This window comes from Neophocaena asiaeorientalis, unplaced genomic scaffold (genome assembly GCF_003031525.2).
Source record: "Neophocaena asiaeorientalis asiaeorientalis breed wild unplaced genomic scaffold, Neophocaena_asiaeorientalis_V1.1 scaffold392, whole genome shotgun sequence".
In the NCBI taxonomy this organism is placed as follows: Eukaryota; Metazoa; Chordata; class Mammalia; order Artiodactyla; family Phocoenidae; genus Neophocaena; species Neophocaena asiaeorientalis.
This window is the reverse complement of record NW_020174421.1, coordinates 822,019-844,823: the sequence shown is the minus strand read 5'-3', so window position 1 is coordinate 844,823 and position 22,805 is coordinate 822,019. Positions and strand designations below refer to the sequence as shown.

General features: G+C 40.9%; 1 protein-coding gene across 8 annotated transcripts in view; it reads right to left on the bottom strand.

Moving 5' to 3' along the window:
* The window catches only part of TMCC1 (transmembrane and coiled-coil domain family 1), a 159,276-nt gene that overhangs the window by 4,162 nt on the left and 132,309 nt on the right, over positions 1 to 22,805 (bottom strand). For 5 of the 8 annotated variants that reach the window (XM_024756453.1, XM_024756458.1, XM_024756459.1 and 2 more), the window contains 2 exons: positions 17,568 to 18,502; positions 2,252 to 2,387 (listed from right to left, as the gene is read on the bottom strand). In XM_024756453.1, coding sequence (XP_024612221.1) covers positions 2,252 to 2,387; positions 17,568 to 18,502 — 1,071 coding nt within the window. The other 3 variants (XM_024756454.1, XM_024756456.1, XM_024756455.1) reach the window with 3 other exon arrangements.

Here is a 22,805-nt window from a genome sequence, read left to right as displayed (position 1 = left end):
CAGTTCAAGTAACTATTATACACCTAAACTGCCTTCCATTGCATTCCTGTGGGACAGCTCACAGGAAGCAGTTGCCACAATTAGATTTGGTCTTGAATATTTTAATAACAAGATCTCAAATATATGATTTTGTTTCTCTTTTCTTCCATTTGAAAATTATTAAGTTGCACAGGACACACATAATTGTTCAACATAAAAACATTTCAAGTAGGACACAAAGGCAGTCTCTCTTGGTATTTTCCTCAGTTCCAGTCCCTGCCCTTGACATAACTCTGTCAATTTGGTGTGTGTTCATCCTTTCACCCGTGTTTAAGTCTATACACATATGTCCCTAGGGATATGCGTGGAATTATTTAAAAATTGTCTGCCTTAATGAAAATAGTATCATACCCTAGGACTGATCCACAGCTTGCTTTTTTCACTTGACAGCGGGTCCTGGAGATCTCTCCGTGTCAACGCGTAGAGGCCCACCTAGTTCTTTTTAACGGCTACCTAGCATTTATAGCTTGGATATGTCACAGTTTATTCAGCCAGTTCCCTACTGGAGAGACATAGGTTATTTCCAACTTTCCCACTATAACAATGGAGAGGTGAACATTCTTTGGACATCCCTGTACACACTACCTGGTGTTTTTCAAGTTAAATAACTCCCTGACATCAGGGGAAAGGGCTCCCTGCTCTGTCTTCTTAAGAAGAGTTGATCTCTGTGAAGAGGACAGACACTATGCCCAAACACTTGACCAAACATTTCAGGTGATCTGCTCCTCTCAAGGCCATAATCTTGACCCATGAGTTTATATAAAATTTACCATAACACTCAGAGGACAGAACCTATTTCCTTAGCAACGGTCAGATACCCTCCAAAGCTCAGCAGTGGTGGGAGCCCTGGGTTTTTCTGATCTTGGTTTCAGTGGGCCCTGGTTTCCTGGGATTTGAGGTGAAGGCTAGGCAACTTCAGACTGAAGCTAAGCTAGAGAATGGACATACAACAGATACATTCCAGCCCAGAATGACCTTGGGGAAAAAAACTAAAACGTAAGCAGAATTCCGGGGCATGGAGAAGATGGCATCTGGGCAAATGATCTAGACATTCCCTTGATTCTTTGTAATAAAAGTTTCCCGGACCAGTTCCCTTCTCTAAGACTAGTTTATTTCAAGATGCTTTCATATGAAACCACCAACTGTTTTCTTAGAAATATCTCCCAAATGGGATGAGTAAAAGTTAAATATCGTATTTTCCCAGAGATTAAACTAGAGGAGTATTAGCCTTAAACGTTATTGCCTCATGTGTTATTCTTGTAAACTGCCTGGCAATGCACCTGTAAAAGGTTTGGATTTGGCAGCTAGCACAAAAGCCCCCTTTACCATAGAAGAAGATAGGTAAGATGGCCCTGAGACGTGTCACAGCAGCTCCTGAAGCAGCAACGGACAGACGTAACACATGTGCTTTTCCATGTACTGAGACAACTGTGATCCTAAGAAACATTTCCTAAGAACGCAAGCAAGCATACCACCTCCAAGTGGCACAGACTTTTGAGAAATGCACCTCATCTGAAGAGCAGGTGTATTACAGTTGGTATAAGCTTCTCAATATTCTACCCTCTCCATCCTTTTTTCCCCTAAACATTTTTTTTATTGTGGTAAAATACACATAAAATTTACCACTTTAATCATCTTGAAGTGTTTAATTCAGAAGCATTTAGTAAATTCACGTGTTATGCAACCATCACTACTATTAAATTCTAGAACATTTTCATCATCCCCAAAATAAACCCCTACCTTTTACCTATCACTCCCTTCCCCCTTCCCTTAGTTTCTGGCAACCACTAACCTACTTTCTCTCTCCACAGATTTGCTTATTCTAGACATTTCTTATAAATGGAATCATACACTATGTGGCCTTTTGTGACTGGCTTCTTTCACTGAGCATGACGTTTCAAGGTGGATCCATATTGTAGCATGTATCAGTACTTCATCCCTTTTTTCTTTTTTTATCGTGGTAAAATACGTATAACATAAAATTTACCATCTTAACTATTTTTAAGTGTACAGTTCAGTGGTATTAAACATTTATAATGTTGTGCAACCATCACCACCATTTATCTCCATAGCTCTTTCATCTTATAAAATTGAAACTCTGGACCCATTAAACTATAACCCACCCCCCATGCCCCTAATGCCTTAGCCCCTGGAAACCAACATTCTACTTTCTGTCAGCCTTTTGCTTTTACACCTGATCCTTCATGCTAACCTGAATGTCCCGAGCCCGTTCATAGGACTGATACGCAATTTTCTCTTCCATGCTGGCCAATTCCTGCTTCAAGTTCAAGATTTCATTCTGGTGGAGCTCTGTTAGGTCATTTAGTTGTTCTTCTAATCGTTCACATCTAAGAAGGGGGAAAAGTTAAATTTTTTATGCATTCTGTATTTTTCTTGGTATTATTCACATCCAATCCCCAAAATCCATTCTGCAAAGGAAGAAAATAAAAGCACAAAGAAATTAAGTGAGTGGCCTAAGGTAACAGGGCATGCTAGTGGGTACAGCTCTTAGTGCCTGGAATGGACAGCTTGTCACAAGGCCATATCATAGCAGCAACATGGCTCTTCCACATCTCTCAACACACGGTATTTGTAGTGAGGCCAGCAGCCCTGATTAGCTTTAAGCATACCCATTATAAAGGAGGCAGTTCTTATTCTGCTCTGAGCAGTACATGGGAGAGGCAAAAACTACAGCAACATTAAGCAGGTCTTATCAGAAGATAAACAGCACATAAATGGAAACTGACCTTCTGGCAATCACCAGTAGCTTATTCCAACACCCGGCAGGTCACTCACCTGTATGTTCAGTATTCAGAGCCCATCATCACTATAGCCAAGCACAGTGTCTGTGACAGTGTCAACGGATATTTACTGAGAGCCTTCTGTGTGCCCGGTATGTTCAAAGTGCTGCGGACACTGTGGTAATAAGCAAGACAGAACGCCTGCCCTCAGTTTACGTTCTGCAGTCGGGGTGGAAGGCAAGAAAACCAAGATGACCGCAGGCATGGATAAGTAAACCAGGAAAGACCAGTATGGGCATATGGCAGAGTGCCCAGCGGCTGACGAAGCTGGAATGGTCAGGGAAGGCCTCTTCCCCATTCAATGCTCTAAACAATGAGAGCTGAAACCTGAGTGATGACATGAATAAGCCCCGTGAAGCTCTGAGGGGAAGAGTATCTTAAAGCAGAAGGAATTGCAAGTATAAAGGTCTCAAGATGGGAATTAGCTTGGCAGGTTTTAGGGACAGGAAGTAGGGACAGTGTGGCTGCAGGTGAGTAAAAAACTGAGAATGCAGGGAGATAAGGTTACTCGGGAGGAAGGATCATTTTGTTCATCTTGCACCTCTAGCATTTAGTACCACATATGAAAAGGTTTATTCTACATAAAGATGGGACCTGGGCAGGGCATCTAAGGACCAGTAGGATTGGAACAGTTTTAAAGGACGAGATCAGAAATTCCGGGTGGAAAAAGAACACAGGTAAAGGACAGGAGGTGGAAATGTATAGGCTAACTGGAACAGTAGACCTAAGTTGGAGAAAAAAAAGGAAATCTGCCCGTAAAAGGTAGATAGGGGAGTGGGGATTCTGGAATAGACAGTACAAGGGCCCAAAGCACACTGCTGGATGGGGGTGGAGTGCGGTGTGGTGACATGATGAACACGGTGTTTTAAGAAACTGGGTTGTCTGCTAGTGGTGAAGCTTGGGGCAGGTTGCGGGTGGCGTTCAAGGAACCAAAAAAGGAGCTAAGTAGGTAGGAGAAAGGTTGACGACTACATACTAAGAAGCCTAGAAAGGAAAGAATAAAAACAGGTCTAGCTTAGGGCTACTAGAATGGAAGTGTCTCAGTCAGACAGAGGGCTCATCCAAACAGGAGAATATACACAGTTGGGGTTCCACATCCTGCAGGTTCCACCAACCTCGGAATGAAAATATTTAGAAAAAAAAAAATTCCACCAAGTTCCAAAATGCAAAACTTGAGTTTGCTGTGCGCCAGCAAATATTTACATAGCATTTCCATTGTATTAGGTATTATATGTACTCTAGAGGTGATTTAAAGTATGTGGGAGGATGTGCACAGGTTATATAAGGGACTTGAGCATCTGCAGATTTTGGTATCCGTGGGGGTGGAGTAGGGGGAATATGTGTCCCGGAACCAATGCCCCGCAGATGCTACCGCTGAGTGCTGCCCAGGCAAGCACACACCTAACACTAGTATGTGAGTCTCAGCAGACTTTGTATTAAAAAAATAAAAATGTCAGAACAAACTCAAACATTTAAAACGACCCTCCCTTTTCCTCTTGTTTTTAACCACATGTATAGTACACAAACTTTTAAGGAATACATGCAAGTTCTCTGTTCAAGGTAATTTTTATGTGGTGGCATCACCAACATTCTCCCTTCTAATAATTGTATAATGAATAATTATATTCATTTATACCCTAAACTCCATTCCTTCTCTATGAAACAAGGATTTTAAAAAAAGGTGCAGCTGACCCTTTTTACTATGTTACTGAATCCTATTTAGTTCTCCTGTGTCCTTGATAAGAATCTTTGTGCTGCTTTCTTTCCCACTGAAACTGTCACTAAAGTGACTGAACAATTGATCAGAAAGGTTTCCACTTTTTGTCCGTAACTAGGGCGGATTCTCTGTGACTCTGCCTTTTCACTTTATCTGTGACCCTGGGCATGCTCAGATGCCACCTCTGGAGTTGATTTTCCACCAAATTTTAAGTTCAACAAATGCCACAAGATTATGTTAATATATTGCCTTTTTATGATTGTCCTATTAAGCTCATTGTTTGTGGTGTTTTCAGTGTTCGATGATTTCGTTATTCTTTCTCCTCACCACAGAGGGGCGAGACACTTTTTAAAAGTGGTGCTCCATTGTGTCAGTCCCTTGGGATTTAAGGGAAGGGCTGGGCCTGGCAGCAAAGAACTGTCCTAAGCTAAGGACTGATGTGGGGTGGCAGGGAGGGGAGCCTGGTGGTAGTGGCAACCAGCCTGCATGCTGATGAAAGCAGACCCAGATGACATCTTTGGCATGTGTTCCATAGGCTACCACCTCAACCCCTTAGCCCACAAATTGTATAGTCTTTCAGGCCTTTCAGGAATGTTGGAGAATCTTATTTGATATTAAACATGGCTCACAAATACCATTAGAACAAATTAAAAAGTAATAGCAGCAGCTACCATTTATTCAGTGCCTCCTATGTAAATTAACTTCCACAACCCCAAGAAGGGAGTAGGTATTATCTTCACTTTACAGATGAGGAAGCTGTAGCTCAGAGAGGTAAAGAGACTTGCCCAAGGGCACACAGAAATTAAGCAGGGGAGCAAAGATTTGAATCCAGGTTGGTTTGACTTTAAACCCAAAGTTCTTAACCTCTGTGCTATGATGCCACTTTGAAACAATTCAAGAAGCCCAGATAAACTAATTCCCTTCATAAGTAAGAAATGTGAGTCAGGTCTAAAGCTGATCCAAATCACATAGCCACAAAGGGGCCTGGACAGTACTACACTGATGTGATGGTTTGAAGCTCTATGTCAAGGTGGAGTCAATGGGAGGAGGAGTGTAAAAAAAAGATTATGGACCTAGAATAAGAAAGAAGATAATAACAAGTGTCGGTGAGGACGTGGAGATTTCGAACCCTGGTATACTGCTGGTGCAACTGTTCTGGAAAACAAATTTGGCAGCTCCTCAAAGAGCTAAACATAGAGTTACCATATGCTTCAGAAATCCCACTCCAGGCATACACCAAAGAGAAATGAAGACTTATTTCCACTCAAAATTTGTACACAAATGTTCATAGGAGCATTATTTATAATGGCCCCAAAGTGGAAACAACTATCAACTGGCGAGTGGATATATAAAGTGTGGTCTATTCATACAATGCAGTATCATTTGGAAAGAAAAAGAAACGAAGTAATGACACATGCTACAATATGGATGAGCCTTGAAAATACTATGTTAAGTGAGGCATGCCAGTAAGAAAGACCTGAGAAATGTATGATTCCATGTATATGAAATATTCAAAATAGGCAAATCTATAGAGATAGAAAGATTAATGGTTGCCAAGGGCTGGGGCAGGACTGAGAAGATTGGAGACTGATGAAAATGTCCTAAATAGATTATGGTGATGGTTGCATGTATCTATGAATATACTAAAACAATTGATTTGCGTATCTCAATAAAGCTGTTAAGAAAAATTATGGATGCCTGTAGTTTACTTTGAAATGCATCAAAAAAATACAACAGATAAAGGATGGACAGATGGAAAGATATACAATAAGACAATATTGTAAAATGTAGAATCTAAGAGGTGGGTGTATGGATGTTCACTGTACAATTTTTTTCAAGTCTGCAGTGTGTTTGAAAATTTTATAATAAACATTGGGAAAAAATGATTATAGGTGTTATAGCCAGGAGCACTTGGGTTTGATTCCTGGTTCTACCTCTCAAAGTTGCATAGCAAGTTCCTTCATCTATAAACTGAGAGTAATAATCTCTACCTTGTACATGCATTTGAGTACACAGGAGGTGTTAAAAAATGTCTCTCTCCTTTCCATCTTCACAGTCTACTAAGAACACACTGGCCCTTTCGAAAATGTTTCTACTGCATAATGAAGAAGGCATCGCGTGAGTACGTGCTCCCTGAAAGGAATTCATGGGCAATTTGAAAACCTTTTTAGCTAACCAAATATTTCCTGTGGTGACTGACTCATGGCCTTAGTCTCATCTTAGGCTCATCGGCAGTCCACATCACTGTGCTAACTACAAAATAAATCCAATATCTCACACCCTGTTTTACATGTCTCTAAGATGATCACTATTTCACATACCTCCCCCTTCCCCTTTAGAGTTGTTAAAATCAGTAGGTTACAAAGAGAAATACACCACAAACAGTTAAAGTATTGTTTGAAAGATAAAAATAAGTTCACTGACTATAAAGAATCTTAAATTCTGGGGATGAGAAAAAGCCTACTTAAATCTCTTTCCATCAAGGAACTATTTCTACAACATCCCTGACAAGCAATCTCTCTGTGAACACCTCTAGTGGCAGGGTATGGTTTTTCCTAAGGCAGTTGTTTTCACTGCTAGATAGATACAGCTATCCATCTAAAACTGAACTAAAACCTAGCGACTCATAACTCTCACCTCAAGCCCCCTCTCTCATCTACATTACCTGTGATACCTGCATTCAGCAATAGGAGATAGTTCCCTATGGATTTCCACACAACTAATCCCTAAAGTCCTGACCGCACACGCATCTGTCAGTATCTTTTTTTTTTTTTTTGCGGTACGCGGGCCTCTCACTGTTGTGGCCTCTCCTGTTGCGGAGCACAGGCTCCGGTCGCGCAGGCTCAGCGGCCATGGCTCACGGGCCCAACCGCTCCGCGGCACGTGGGATCCTCCCAGACCAGGGCACGAACCCACGTCCCCTGCATCGGCAGGCGGACTCTCAACTACTGCGCCACCAGAGAAGCCCTGTCAGTATCATTTTTGAACTCAGGCTGCTGACTGGATTCTTTCAACTCATCTCTCTTGCCTTATGTTATTTGTAAAGATAAGCCTGTCTTCTATTCCACTTGTCTTCATCCTGGGTGAAGACACAAAAGGCAGGAGTTAAGGGCAAGGCCACTCAGAGCTTAGAGTTTGCTGCTAGAGAGTATCTCAGCTCCTAAGCCTGGTAATTGTCCTTGCTAGGGTGATATACATTTTGTTGTATATCATAAAAGGTCAGGTGAGAAGAAGAAAGAATAAGTCAGCTTATTTTGTAATTTTTGCCTAGGGCTCAGGAATTTCATACATAAACCTCTAATTGAAAAGCAAAATCGCATTTGCATTTGTGTTTTATTTATCCTCATGCTCTTGTGAGCACCCATCAATTTAAGGGGACAGGAATAAAGTGAACAGAAACTTGCCAGGTGGCAAGTGACAGGCAGATTAGGGTATAAGAAATGTTTTTGCTCCCAAACTTTTAACACTTTAACATTCCTTTGAAATGCAACCCTTGAATCCTATATTCTCTTCCAGAATTTTAGATCCAAATTGATGTAGACATTAAGAATTTTCAATACATATAATTTTAAGTCCCCACTTAATTAGATTTACCAACACGCTTTATTGATTTCTTTCACCAATGGTGTGAGTTCATGTTTTTTCTTCTTGAAATATATCCTGTAGTATTTCTTTCAGCAAGGTTTTATAAGAGGTAATTTTTATCTACATGAGTCTGAAAGTGTCTTGATTTTATCCTCTTCCTTGAATAATGAATCAGGTGGACAGAGCAGCCTAGATGTAGTTATTCTTCCCTAGCACTTGGAAGGTATCATTCTGTTGTTCTCTGGCAGTATAGTGTCTCATTTATTTCGTCTGTTTCACAGTGGGTTTCTTTCATCAACTAGATTTCCTTGTGACATTTGCAGCTTCTGTTTGAGAGTATTTTATGGAGTTCCCTCCCGCATGTATCTCTTTCAGGTTCCTTTTTGGGCTGTTTCATGGCTTTGGGTTGTGACAAAACACGTTTTGGATACTTACACCTATGAACAGCTAAGATGATTTATTAAATAACACCTGAGGCTGCCCCTCAGATTTTTTAACCCATTTGTGAAAGGAGAAATTCTATAATTATTTAACGCTATGCATGAGTATGTAATACTATACATAAATAATGGAGTACTTGCAAAAGTCCTCAGCACTTGTTTCTAACTCTTGAAGCTTAGAAACCAATGTTTGTCATATAATGGTCATTAACATGTCACAGATTCTGGAAACCATTTTAGGACCGAATTTTGTTCACTCCACAGTATATCTAAAGGCTCTCCACCTTCACTGCTTCTGCTTTGCACCTTCTTTTGACTTAGGGATGTTTTTATGCTGTGTTATGCAGTTTGTACCAGCCGATGTATCAGCTCATCCAGGTTTTGGACTCAAATCCTGGCTCTGCGACACACTGGTGTGAGTGACCCTGTTCATCTGTTAAGAAGAAATCTATCTACTCCAAAGGGCAACTGTGTGGATTACATAGGAGGTAGATGCCTGGCAAAAAAGGCTACAACCCCTAGGTGAGGTGGTTCAAAGGCACCGCTTGTCGACTGCCATGTGATCCCAAGTACTACTATATGGCTCCACTGTTCACGGCTTCCTGCTTCTGACTTTTTCCTCTAATCCTTCATTTCTTCATCTATCTCCACATTCTCAATTTCATATATTCTGGAATTTTCATTGTTTCCAGTATATTCGTGTTGTTTTTTCTATGACATCACACAAATGGGTTTACTGGGCACACATTCTGTCCTTCTCAACTCTGGGCACAAGCCTCTTCTTACTTCCTCACCAGCAGGGCCAGCACAAGCATACAAATGGCTCCTGCCATTATCTGGCTCAAGTCTGCCAGATAATTCAACTAGTTCCATTCACTGGCCTGTTCCAAGCTGTCCTTTAAATTGATAAAAACCTCCTATCTACCTTCCTTTCATGGCATGTGTTTTGTATGTGTGTGAGGGAAAGTCTCTTAAATAAATTTTAGCTGATCTTTGCAAATCTTCAGAAAGAGTTGAGTAGAAAGTGCTAATCCCTACCATGGATTACCATACCCTTGTAGAAAATGAAGTCTTTCAGAAGTTGAACAATTTACTCACAGTTACGTGGGAATTAACAGCAAGATCTCCTCAAGCTGAGTCTTCCTAAATGGGAAAAACTCCAATGGGGTAATTATCGCTCCCAAAGATAGCACTTTATTAGCAAATAGTTAAATAGCAAAGTCGCATTTCGGTAAGTAAAATGAGCTCCATTTTCCCACAGATGAAACACAAACAAGTTAGGAGACTTGCTGAGGTGACACAAAGCTGCAGAACTCAGGGGTGAAGCAAAACCCACAAAGGGTCCAGATGAAACAGCCCCATTAATTCATCCACTAATGACTACCAGCATTTACTTCCCTCTTCAAGTCATAAGAATTACCTGGAGAATGATGGCTTTCTGAAAGAACAGAAAAGTTGAAGCTGTTATTGTGTAGCTGTAACCCTATTACACTCACACAAACAGTTGTGTTTGCGTTACCATAGTAAGCACCTCCAATCTGCAGGAAACATCAGGGAGGAGACTGAGAAAGCCATAAAATTTGAGGCTTTTGCAAAACATGATGAACAAAGAGGTTGGCAAGATGCCCCTGGTGTCCTGCAATGCAGTCTTCTGGGTTGCCTCAGTACCCTGAAAAAACTGTACTGGCTTGTCATTATTAAAACACTTTCCCTAATTTTTTCACCTGGGTCACGGAAGTTTGTTCCTCAGCTCTTTTCACAACCTCACGACCTGCAAACTGAAAGCACAAACCTGACCATGCTTAGCAATTTCCAATCAATCATTTTTTCAGTGTTATCAGCCTGAGTGGCTTATGTAATCCACGTGTGAAATTACGGTCTGCAAACAGGCTAACACAAAGAGCCCAGTGAAAATGATGTGGTGTTATTTGGGGTGGAGGAGTGTGTGTGGTGGATGAATTTGGGGTTCAATCTAACCTACTTAATCACTGTAAGCATCAAAACATCAGCACCAAAGATGACAATAACAACGACAGCTACCCGGTGTCTGCCTTGGAGGAACTCAAATTCATGTAGACATTTCTCCATTAATCCTCACCTCCTTCCTCTCTGGGACATACTTCAAATTATAATTGAGAAATGGGAGACTGAGAAAAATGCTGCAACCTTCCCCTGTTAGTGAGGTGCAGGGAGGGTCTGAACTGCTTGGTTCAAGCTACCTGTTTTTTGCGGTACACGGGCCTCTCACTGTTGTGGCCTCTCCCGTTGCGCAGCACAGGCTCCGGACGCGCAGGCTCAGCGGCCATGGCCCACGGGCCCAGCCGCTCCGCGGCACGTGGGATCCTCCCGGACCGGGGCACGAACCCGTGTCCCCTGCATCGGCAGGGGGACTCCCAACCACTGCGCCACCAGGGAAGCCCAGGGCTACCTGTTTTTTAGATTTGTTTTACTGTTGTCTTTTAACATCCCCCCCCATTAGTCAAACGCAAAATCTGAATAACAAAAGGAAGAAAACACTTCCCACCAACTTCCTACTCCTCCCGTTTTTAATATTCTAAACTCCTTTGCTCACTTTACTTTCTAGTGTTTACTTCCTGTCTAAATTCTAAAATGGAGAAGCCAGATACCTAGGCAATTCATAGAAAGAACACCTCCATTCTCTCATTAAATATTAACACCAAACCAGCAAAGGGAAAAAAGGGAAAGTATGTTGCGTAACAGCCTTTCATATGTGATTTTTTAAAATCAAGAACTCCCTGTAAGGGATTTTAACCCCTTCATAAGACACTAGTTAAAACTCTCTGGACATGAAGGGGGGGTGTTCTTGATCCTACTAGTGTACGATTTTGACTGGCACGTGCTTTTCATGTCATTCCGTCTGGAACAAAAAGTAGCATGAGATTAATATTCTCATTTTGAGACTTTCTACTTAAAGGTCCTTCCTCAATCATTACAACTCAAAGGGAACATAGACAGCCCAATATGATTTGAGCTTAACTATCAGTAAACAGAAAGCTTGAACACTGTGAGATCTTTTTTAAAAAAGGAGGTTATATTATATTTGGGCAGGTGAAATTCTTCCCCCAGAAGCAAAACCTGCTCTGTCTACAAAGTATTAAAACACATCCAGATTTTGTTGTAGGTTTACAATTCATAAGTGAATATGGGTCTTGGAAGGTGAAAATTCCAAATGGTCTTAGAAATTGATCCAATTTCATCCACTGGATTAGTCAACACAGTAGTCATCTTCCTAGATCAAAGATAGGGTCAAATTCCTGACAAATGAGAAATTTTGGTGAGTGCACAGGTTGGGAATGCTTCACTTAATGCACCTCTGTTTGGGTGTGGCTCAAAAGTTTGCAGCCACCTCTGAGAGCCAGTGGTGCTTCCCTAGTTGGGCAATAGGTCACTAGGACAGGATGGCTGAAGAATCCTGTACAACAGGTATTGAGAGAAACAGGAAGAACTAGGTCCCAGGGCTGACTGACACCAACAGGCAACTATGAAAGCAGTCTACTGTATTATTATTTCCCAAGTGCATACCGGAGACCTGAGGTAGTTTCTGCCAGTGTTTGACCAGAATGGACAGACATAGCTGGGGCAGGAGATTATGACATGAAATGGGAGCTTGAATACACTCCTGGCTGAACTGGGGAAAGAAAGTGAATTTTCCCTCCTTACCTTTTGTTACCGTATTTGTGTTGAAGCCCAAAAAGAGTCTAGGAAACACTGAACTAGCTAGCCTTCAGTTGAAAAGGAAAAAGCACAGAATCAGTCCCCAATTAACAATCAGTCCCCCAAACTTTCAGGAGAGGCAGGGCATTATCTTAAAGTCAAAAAGCAGCAGATGCCTAAAGCATATAGGGAATAAATAAAGGCTATAGGGGTTTTCTGGGCAATTTGCAGACTTGGTAATGACAGCTTTCTAATATCCTGCCACTTCTCAGACCACATCAGGTGCTTCCACAAACATTATCTCATTTAATAATCTCAACAACCCTGTACAATAGATACCATTACCCTGTTTTTACAGCGGAAACTGAGACTCGGGTGAGTTACATAAGTTCACACTGCTAATTAGTATCAGAACCGGCAGGAAAATTCAGGCTTGTCCAACCTTAATTAATTAATGAAGTAATTAATTTATTTGCTCTCCTTCTCTTCCCCTGTTCCTCCTTCCTCCCTCCCATTCTCCCTCCATTACCTCTTCAGTGGCTAAACTGGGAAGAGCCCATCTGTATGAAAGATCTCTTCGATGGAAGGTCTTACCCTTCTTATGAAGCATCTATTATGAGCACCTCTCAGCTGGGCTTTTTTTCCTCTTATAAATGAAGAACTAATTTGAGCCAATATTTTCAGTTTCCATTTCAAACGTATGGCCAAACTTAGTCTACATATCCTCTGGAGAGTCTCAGATCAACTTACAGTTGACAAACAGGTCTAACACACGGAATACGGAGCTAACATAGCTATATCTGACCATGTCTCTGTCTTATGCCCAGTGGTAGTAAAAGTTCATACTTAAACAACAATTTCTTTAGTTAGAACTCCAATGGCCTGTGCCTAACTGGGTGAGCCTAGTTACTGACTGTTCTACTGCATGTGATGACTGCTCATGGTGACTGCCTCCTTCTGTATTTTTGCTCTTATGACTCAGTGCAATTTAAAATATCCCTGGGCTTAATACAGTCTCAGAAGCCGATTTCCAAAGAACACTAATCCCCTTAAAATAGAAGCTTTCAAATGGCATTACTGTTCATCAACACCAGGAGTGTTTTCAGCCTGCCTAGCATGACACTGCTCTCTATACAGGCAGTAGCTGAGTAAAATTCCGGGCCAGATTCCCTAAGGGGAAAACTACAAAAGGAACCTGTAAAACTGTTGATGAATTGTTTTCCTAGTTCTCTCCTATTTTCGATGCATTTTGCCACAGCTGAACTTCTTCCTACTGTAGCTCAATACAGGATACCCACTTTGGGAACAGACTAATCCTCCAGCTTTTAGCAGCAAGTTAAATATATGTTAAACCATTTTACTGTGTGAGCTGGCAAAAGTCACTATCTCTCTGGGGCTCAGTGTACCCATCTGTAGAATGAGATTAAACTAGACATCTAAGGGCCCCTTCTATCTCTGAAGTACTAAAGTGAACCCTGTTGCCACTAACAAATCTGTAATAATGCTCTAATGGGATGAAGAGATTAGCTGGATAAGGAGAATCTGAAGTCAGCACAGATCCCATCACTAAAAAAAAAAAGACTAATTCTTGTCTCCTACCTTCCCAAATTCATGATCCCACTTATATCTAAGAGTCCAACACAAAGCTCAAAGACTAAGTACCTAGTTACTGTCCCAAGGTTGAGATGGAGTTCAGATCCGAGCTCAGCTACAATGACTTCCTGGGCTAAGTGCATGTGGGTGCTGAAGAAACACTCTTCCGTCATGGCGCAATCACGTGGGTGCTGAGAGGTTTCTGAATTCTTCTGATTATTCCAAAGTAGATGGTCTTGGGCAAAACTCTTTACCCTGGTGCTACTCACTGGGGTAGAGACCAATGGGAAGCACATTAATTGAGTGACAGTGTTGAGAAGGGCCTCTGAAAAGGGGGAAATCAGGACGGGGGTGGAGGTTTACTTAAATAGGGGTCCCCTATTACTTACCTACACCTGAGAAAACTAGTGTAGATACTAGCTTGAGAGAACTTTCTAGAACTTGTGCATTCACAGAATTTTACAGAATATGTTAAAACAGGGACAACTTTTAGGAAAATATAGAATGTGACCTGGAAAAGGCCTAATACCTCTTGCTAATAAAGTCAATGCTTCTTAGAGCTAGACTATAGGTTAGTTTTTCAATCATACAGATGTCAGGTTTGAGTTTGGGAAAAAAACTTGTTCCGGTATGAAAAGAACACAGGCTTTGGAGTCAGATAAAACTGGGTTTGATTCCTGGCTTTACCACTAACAGAGTAACCTTTGGCAAAACTTAAAAACCTCACTGGGCCTCAATTTCCTCATCTGTAAGATGGGGTAATACAATGCACCTGCAGGGACATTGTGAGGATTAGCAAATACGCATGAAGCATCCAGCACTATGCACATCATAGAAGTTTAGTGAGAGAAGCTGCCAGAGGTAGAGTCCTCCCCCTCCTCATTTAGTACTGTGCATGGCCTCCCTCCTGTCAACTCAAATATTAGTAAAATAAACTACAGCAGAGAAAATAAGCAGAAATGCATCTAGAGCAGCCATGTACGCGTTAACTGGTTTCTTGGTCACAGAAGAGTCCCTTAAGTCCATCCCTCCCTACTTCCTTCCTAGACAAAAAGCCAAGCCTGTAACAGAGTAGAAATAGGAATTAGCAAAGAGAGGCTGCTGCAGGCAGCTCACTAAGAGTGTGGAGAATATGTGGAAAGGAGAAAGAACAAACTAAAAAAGGCAGACGACAGGAGTTTAAAAAGCAAGCTGCCTAGGACCATTTATTGCAGAGGCATGTAAGCTGACACCCTCACTGAGCTGAGAGTATAGCTCTGAGAACACTACTGTTTTGTTTTGTTTTTTTAACAGTACTGTTTTAAGCTATTTCCAATCATGTTAGGCTCAATGTAACTACTCTGTTAAAAGAAGGTAGAGAAATTCTGCAAAAACATTTAAAATGTTAAAAGTATTGGTGCTTAAAAGAATAAACTACAATCTGTGGGGAAAATCTCACTTATGTAGAACAGTTCAAAGACCAACAAAATTAGATAAATATATTTACCGTGTAAAGACATATGGAACGGAGGAGAAATCCCTTACTGCTCTATACATGGAAATACTGGTGCGACGAAATAGTTGAGTAAAACAGTTGTGACTTTTCCACTGCTTTTCTTGGGAAAAAAAAGATTCAAGACTCTGTTTTAAGGAAAGACCATTTTCAAGCTGCAGTGATTTGACAGTCAGATTACACATTACATTATGTATCCCTCTCGCCCCCTGTTTTTGAAAATTCACAAGTTTCCTTTATTCTCTCTTCATTCCATAAAACAAGTCATTCACTTACTACCAAGAACCCAAAATGCAATGAAAGAAATGCACTTCTCCTTAACGTCATACGTGGCTTGGACATGATTCTTTTAATGAGGTAATAATGAGGACCTAAACTTCTGTCCTGTCTGTGAATTATTTTAAATGGATACAAAGGAGGCCTTGGGAGACTCGTTTTTCCTCCCTGATTTTCTCACGCTGGCCTACACCTGACTTGAAGACGTAACAAACTCTATATGAGTTTTAAGCTCTGCAAGAATTTAAAAACTGGAATATTTTGCTATCTTTTCAAAATAAAGGGGTCAAAGCAACTGACCGTGGAACGCCCAGGTCTCCATGTTCAGAGGGGTGGATTTTAATTGCAGCAGTAGCAGCTGCTACCTAACATCAATCAAGCACTTACCGGGCCAGGCACTGAGCTATGTGCTTTATTATTTCATTGAAATGGCACAATAATCTTATGAAGGACTATTATTATTTCTATGTTAGAGATGAGAAAATCAAGACTTAGAGAAGTTAAGAATCTTGCCCAGTTTTCAAGATTAGTAAGTGGCAGAACTAGAATTTGAACCCGGGAGTTAGGTTTAATGTAGTACAAAGGACCAGGTGTTTTATTTTAAGAGTCCATCTGAGTATTAGATTGCTCGCTGCTTTAGAAATTGTCTTCTGAGTATATTAAAGAATATACAAAACAATGAAATAAGAATAGTCATATACTTGCTTTTAGAACTTCATTTCTCTCTCCCACACTTCTCTGTTCTTCTCCCTTAAGTCTTAAGTCAGAACCGAAGGACAGAAGAGTGAAGACAAGAGGTAGGACTGAGTGATTAGCATTTTCTCCATCTGAAAACAGCTTGCTGAGGTAGCTCCTTTCAGAGCTAATTGATACACACGAACAATTTATTTCAGGCCCTGAAATTATCTCATAAAAGTAAACTTAAAAAAAAATCACTTTTATTATATATTTTTTTACAGGAGGTAAAGGGACCTTAAGAGACTGTCTGTTCAATCCTTGACATTATAGTAAAAGTACTGAGGATTCCCTGTAGATCGTAACTGGGACAAAACCACAATCCAGGCCTTTCAGGGCCTAACCTGTGGCTGTTAACAGGCTGTGTGGCTCCTGTAATATTGGCCCTTAATCTGTACCAGTGAGGTGGCCTGGCTCTGGCTGACAAAGTTTGGATCTGAATGAGTACTCCACGTGGATATTATTTCTATCTGCACGTGATGGAAGCAAGGGGAAGGGACACACATTTGGAGAAAAGCTTAGAGTGGTCTAATGTGAATACAGTTTGTAATGTGAAACACAAAAAAGAGACCAGCTTCTACCTTTAGCAGATTATGACTCAAAGCACTTAGTCCTTTGCAAATTCTCTAACTATTGTAGAACGATTTCATGGTTAAGTCCACTCTCGTTCAAACATTTGCCAATTCATAAAAGTAACAGACAGGCTTATCTGGATTTATTTCCAGTCTAATCTTTCTATACCAATTGCCCAGATAAGTGTGTTTAAAGTCAAATATCTACAAGGTTCATTACATTTTGGCTGGGCTATATCTCTGATTTCTACAGAGTTCAGAGGGCTACAGATCTTTTAAATTCAATGTATTATAACTATAGGCTGCAATTGTTTGTGGTTCTGTGATTATAAATAAGTAGGTGGAATGCCTTAGAAAGCTTGGGCTTCATTTGAAATTTGAAGACTAGAGGGCTACAGTAATCATTACCCCCTGACTGAAACACTCCAGTCGTGTGTGATCTTGGGAGTCATTTAACTCTGCTTGCCTCTCTTTTGCTCTCTATGATAAGAACTCATGCAAACATCACGTAACGTATCTAAAGTGCTGTGAATACTCCAGAGAAAGACACTGTACCAAGACCTTTTAAAGCTACTCCCCAGTATCCAAAGGGAGGTGAACCTAAACATAAATAATTGAGGATTTTAATTCCACGTAACTTACCTGTATCGCTCCTCCTGTAAGGCCTGCATTATTAATGAGTAGTCCCTCTGATAATGTTCCTTGAGGGTCTCAAAGGATTCCTCTAGTCTGGCCTGGGTCTCCCGGATCTCCTGGATCTCATGTAGTAGTGCATCACATCCTGAGCTCTGCATGTCCAGGGTGTTTGTTTTGGAGCTGGATGCTCCTACAGCAATGCCTCCAGCGGTGCTGTTGGCTCCCACTGAGCCTGACGTGGCACTAGAACAATCTTCCTCACTACCATATTTGGGGCTGGACTGAAAGTTCGAAATTACTCCCAAAGCCTTTCCCGCATCATCCACTTGCCCTTCCTCTAAAGAGTCCTTCAGGTTAGGGATATTGTCTGCACTGCCAAACTTATTCCGAATTAGTGAAGCGATCTCTCTGGGCTTAGAGACCACGGCCCCTGCTGCTGAATGGGTTGCCTGGGAGAAGCTGGAGAGTCCACCTTTAACACTGTCCACTACACCTTCACTGAAGCCGGTCACCTTTGCTCCCACATCCTTCAGACCCTGGTGCATGTCCCTGAAGACGTCCTTTGGCTGCCGGGGGATCCCATTCTGTTCCACCTCTCGGAGCTTCCTATGGTAGTGCTCAAGCTTCTTTTGTAGTTGGAGGATGGTCTGGGCAGATTTCTGGTTCTTCTTCTCAAAAACCTGCTTGATACGAGCGGCCTGCTGCTTGTCCGCACTGTTGGCAAGCTTCAGGTACTCGGCAACGTTGTCGTCCCGGGCTGTTTGTGCGATCTTGATTTGTTCTGTGAGCTTCAGGATCTTCTGCTGCAAGTGAGCAATAGCAGCCTTTGTGCGCTGAGGGTCTGGTGTTCCATCCACAGCGTCTGTGTGGAGGCTGCCGTCAGTGCTGGAGGCCACCGCACTGGAAGTCTGGGGGAGGCTGCTTACTTCCAACCGCTCGATCTAGCATAAAAGCAAGAGCAGGCTGTTAGAAGGAGCCCAAAAGGAGTAGCTCTCCAGAATCAACGGGCCCAAATGTATTGAAATTTTACTTACTCAGCACAGATAGCTGACCTAATTCCTCCTGTCCTGTACAAGCCCCATCTCCCTCTTGGATACTGTCCTCATACAAGTACCCTTTGCTTTAAGCATGAGTTCTATTTAAGTCTTTTGCTTTAAGCAAAAAGACTTACACAAGATGTAAACTGGGGGTATTCTTCCTTTGCTAGAGGATTTATTACAGTATTTCTTCAAATAATAAACCTCTCCTAGTGGGTTTAAAGCATGAATTAATTCACAAACATTCAACACACATATTTTTGTTTAGAAGCATATCTATGTACAACAAAGTACATCTATATTTCAATTTAATTATATGAATATCATCTTAGTATTCAGACATCACTGTATTCCAATTCATGCTTTCAGATTACGGTCATCTGAAAATGTTGGCGAGAAAAGGTAATTTAAGTGGCTAGATATAAAAATCCAATTGTTATCACAGTGTCTTTTTATCAAATCATGTCAAGGTTGATGCAATCATTCTCTCTGTTCTATTAGGGGCACTTAATGGGTAGCTGCAGACAGGCGAAGGAGGGAATGGGAGGGTACTGCTGAAAGGGCAAGGACGAACGTGGTATGCTCTTGAGAGTTAAAATCCCAAATCACAAGTAAATGTGATAAACTTAGGCAAGATAACATAGACAGTCAGGGACACAGACAGTAAGAGGTTAGTAATTAACAAGTCAATGACTAAGTTCAGACCTTTTGAAGCTCAAATTTTGTGAGTTCTATCTAGCAAAAGATTTTTATTAGGCAAGGGACTCCAAAACACATACAATGACTATCCTCTGGTATGCATGAGTGATCATTCAAGGAAGTTGAAGAAAAAGACAAATTGTTCAGATTTGAAAACTTACACTATGATGCTTCAAAGCCATTAGCCAAAGCTAAGGGGAGGTCATGTTTCTCTAACTCAGGAGAAAGAAGTCCTTCAAGAAGGCGCCCCTGGGTGTGGCTTGTGGTGGTGAATTAGGGAAGGGCCCATGGAAAGAGGCTTTAGAAACTTACTCTCTATTGAGTAGTAACCGAAATAAATAATAAAATAACAATTGCTGGGAAACAAAAATTCCCAGTAGGAGTGACAGTGTACAAGTTTACCATCCCGGAGACTAAGGGCACACTCTTTTCCTTGGTTCCCATCTCTAATCTGTCACCAGTAAACAATCTGCTAGGAAGAACTATATGTAGGTTACTCTCATATTTTAAAAAGTTGAATTAATTCTATAATGACAATAATAAAACAAATCTGAAATATTCATGAAATGCTGATAATTAACTTGTCAGTCTAGAGATGCATTCTCCCTTTTTTCATCTTGGCTGTATCTCCTCAGTTTTACTGTCTGAGCATGGACTATGCCGATCTCTAAAACAGGTTTAGTTCGTTACTGGATTCAATGTATTACTACTAATGTGAACAGAAACAATATTATTTTCCTTCTAGATGAACAAATGTGAGATACTGTACATTTAAATAAAAGCAAAAGAATAATTTAAAACTGAAATGAATAACAAAAATGACATTAGGCTCCACTAATAAAAAGAATATGCAGAATAGTTAGGGACTAGCACAGTAACTGTTTTGTGTCACTTCTCCATCTGTCCTGTTCATCTTTAGGTGTGTGCTAATAAGCAGTGAAAGGGCCAGAGGGATGAGCCAGAGTTCCAGATAAACCAAGTCGCCAAGACTTGCAAGAGAAGCTCCTGGAAACCCACTCTCTTCAGTTCCTTCGGTTCACTCTCTTAAGCTGTACAGAGTTCCCATTGTGTGATTTTCTTTCTGAATGGAATTTCAGATCCCATAACTATAGTATGTAATATGACCCTGATTGTGTACTTATGTTTAATAGCTCAAAATCTACCACAGTATAAAAGGAGAGCAATATGAAACGTCTCTGGGCTTCCCTGGTGGCGCAGTGGTTGAGAGTCCGCCTGCCGATGCAGGGGACACGGGTTCGTGCCCCGGTCCGGGAAGATCCCACATGATGCGGAGCGGCTGGGCCCGTGAGCCATGGCCGCTAAGCCTGCGCGTCCAGAGCCTGTGTTCCGCAATGGGAGAGGCCACAGCAGTGAGAGGCCCGCATACCGCAAAAAAAAAAAAAAAAAAAAATATGAAACGTCTCTAGATCTAAGACTACAAGCTTATGCATGGTCTAGTTTTCTCAGGTTCTTTCTTATTATTTGAATATCAACTTATATGCATTCTTGTTGTCTAAAGAAGTGTAGACATGGAAATCAAGTTTAACTGTTACTCTGGAAGGACAGAAATTGATCATACTGCTCAAAAGATGGCTTTGGAACTAGAATCAAGGTTTGTTGTTGTTTTCTAAATTATTATTTATTTATCAAAAAATAGTTGATTTACAATGTTGTGTTAATTTCTGCTGTACAGCAAAATGGTTCAGTTACACATATATAATACATTCTTTTTTTTATTATATTTTTTTCCATTATGGTCTATCACAGAATACTGAATATAGTTCCCTGTGCCATATAGTAGGACCTTGTTGTTAGAATCAAGGTTTGATTACATCTCTAAAATTGAAAAAACCTGAATAAAGTTTCAATATAATTATTTACAAATCATCAGTTTAGATGTGTCTTTATTTCCCTGCACAGTAACTACAGAAATAAACCAGACTGTCTTTACTCCGACTTCTGTCCTACCTGGCTGTTCGGAGCCCCACTATGTCCTTCCAGTGTGTGACTCCCACTTAGAATCATCAATATGGCTGCAAGAGCACAGCTGACAGAATCCACTGTCCTCGGCCTTGAGAAAGAAAGCTAACCCACAGCTTCAGCAGGAGGGTAGTTTACACTTGAAACCATGAATCACTGGATTACTCAGTAACTCCTCCCAATCCTGGCAGGCACTGTTCTTAAAAAGGAAGGCGAGAGAGAGCAGGAAATCAGGAGAGGAGAGGAGGGGAGGGGAGGGGAGAGAAAGAGGAGGAAAGAGAAAGATATATTGAACTACAGAATTATAGGACAGGGGTTGTGCATACTCTCTCGGTATCTTTTGAATTATGAACCAAGTCCTTGGTGGCCTGAATACTTAGCGCTGGAAGGGCCTGACTTAGCTTTGAGTTGTGAACGTACCAAGTGAAAAGTTCTCTTTTCCAATAGTCTTTGCTAGCATACTAGGCTATCCACATAAAACAACATAAAATTAGATTCCTACTTCACTCCAGACAAACAACTATTGCAAATTTGAAATGTGTAATTGCAAATGTGAAAAGCAAATTTGAAACCTTTTAGAAGGCAGTACTGGAAAATAGGAAAGGGTTTTCTTATACAGGAAAAGGCATAGATCAGAAAAACAAGACTATTAAGTCTGGCTACATTTAGTGTAGCAGTGAAGCATGGATTCTGGCATAAACTGCTTGGGTTGGAAACTGGCTTTGCTACTTACTAGCCATGTGACATTGGGCAAGTTATTTAACTAACTCTGTCTATATCCATTTCATCAACTGTAAAATATGGATAATACTCATGCCCATTTTCAGAAGACTGTTGTGAGGAGGGAGTGAATCAATGAACATAAAAACCCTCAAAACAGTACCAGGCACAGTGTAAGCTGTTAGTACTGGCTATTATTTTTGTACCATGTAAGTGGTTCTTTTTGAAAAATTCAAATATTAAAAGATTCCAGAATATACTTCCTTCCAAGATCTTTCACATTTCAGGCATAAACTAGGGGATACGAAGAGCCTGAACCAAAGGAATAATATAATTCAACATTACATAAAGTAACAATAGTCATCTTTCTTGACAGTTGGTCTTGTGGCTAGGCAGCTGGTTGCCTAATCTTCCAGTTCTCACAATAACCCTACAAAGTAGACACTGTTATCACTAATTTACAAGTGAACTGACTGTGAGGTGCCTCCTACTACCTTATCACTTGGCAATTTGACAACAGCAGCAGCAATATCACCTTCACAACAGGGTTTCCTATGACCATACCCCCCCGAAGGGCTTTCAAATCTAATCATACCCACTAAATAGCAAGCAGCAGCCCACTTATTGCTGAGGATAGAATTAATTTGTATAGAAAAAGCTAGGACCAAGAGTCAGTCAGTTAAACATATTTTGACTACTTATTATAAGTTAGGCAATATGCTACAAGGCTAGAGATATGGTCAGAAGCCACAATTAATATCTAACTGTTGCTATAACAAGCAGACTATACTGCTTTGTTTGTACTTTG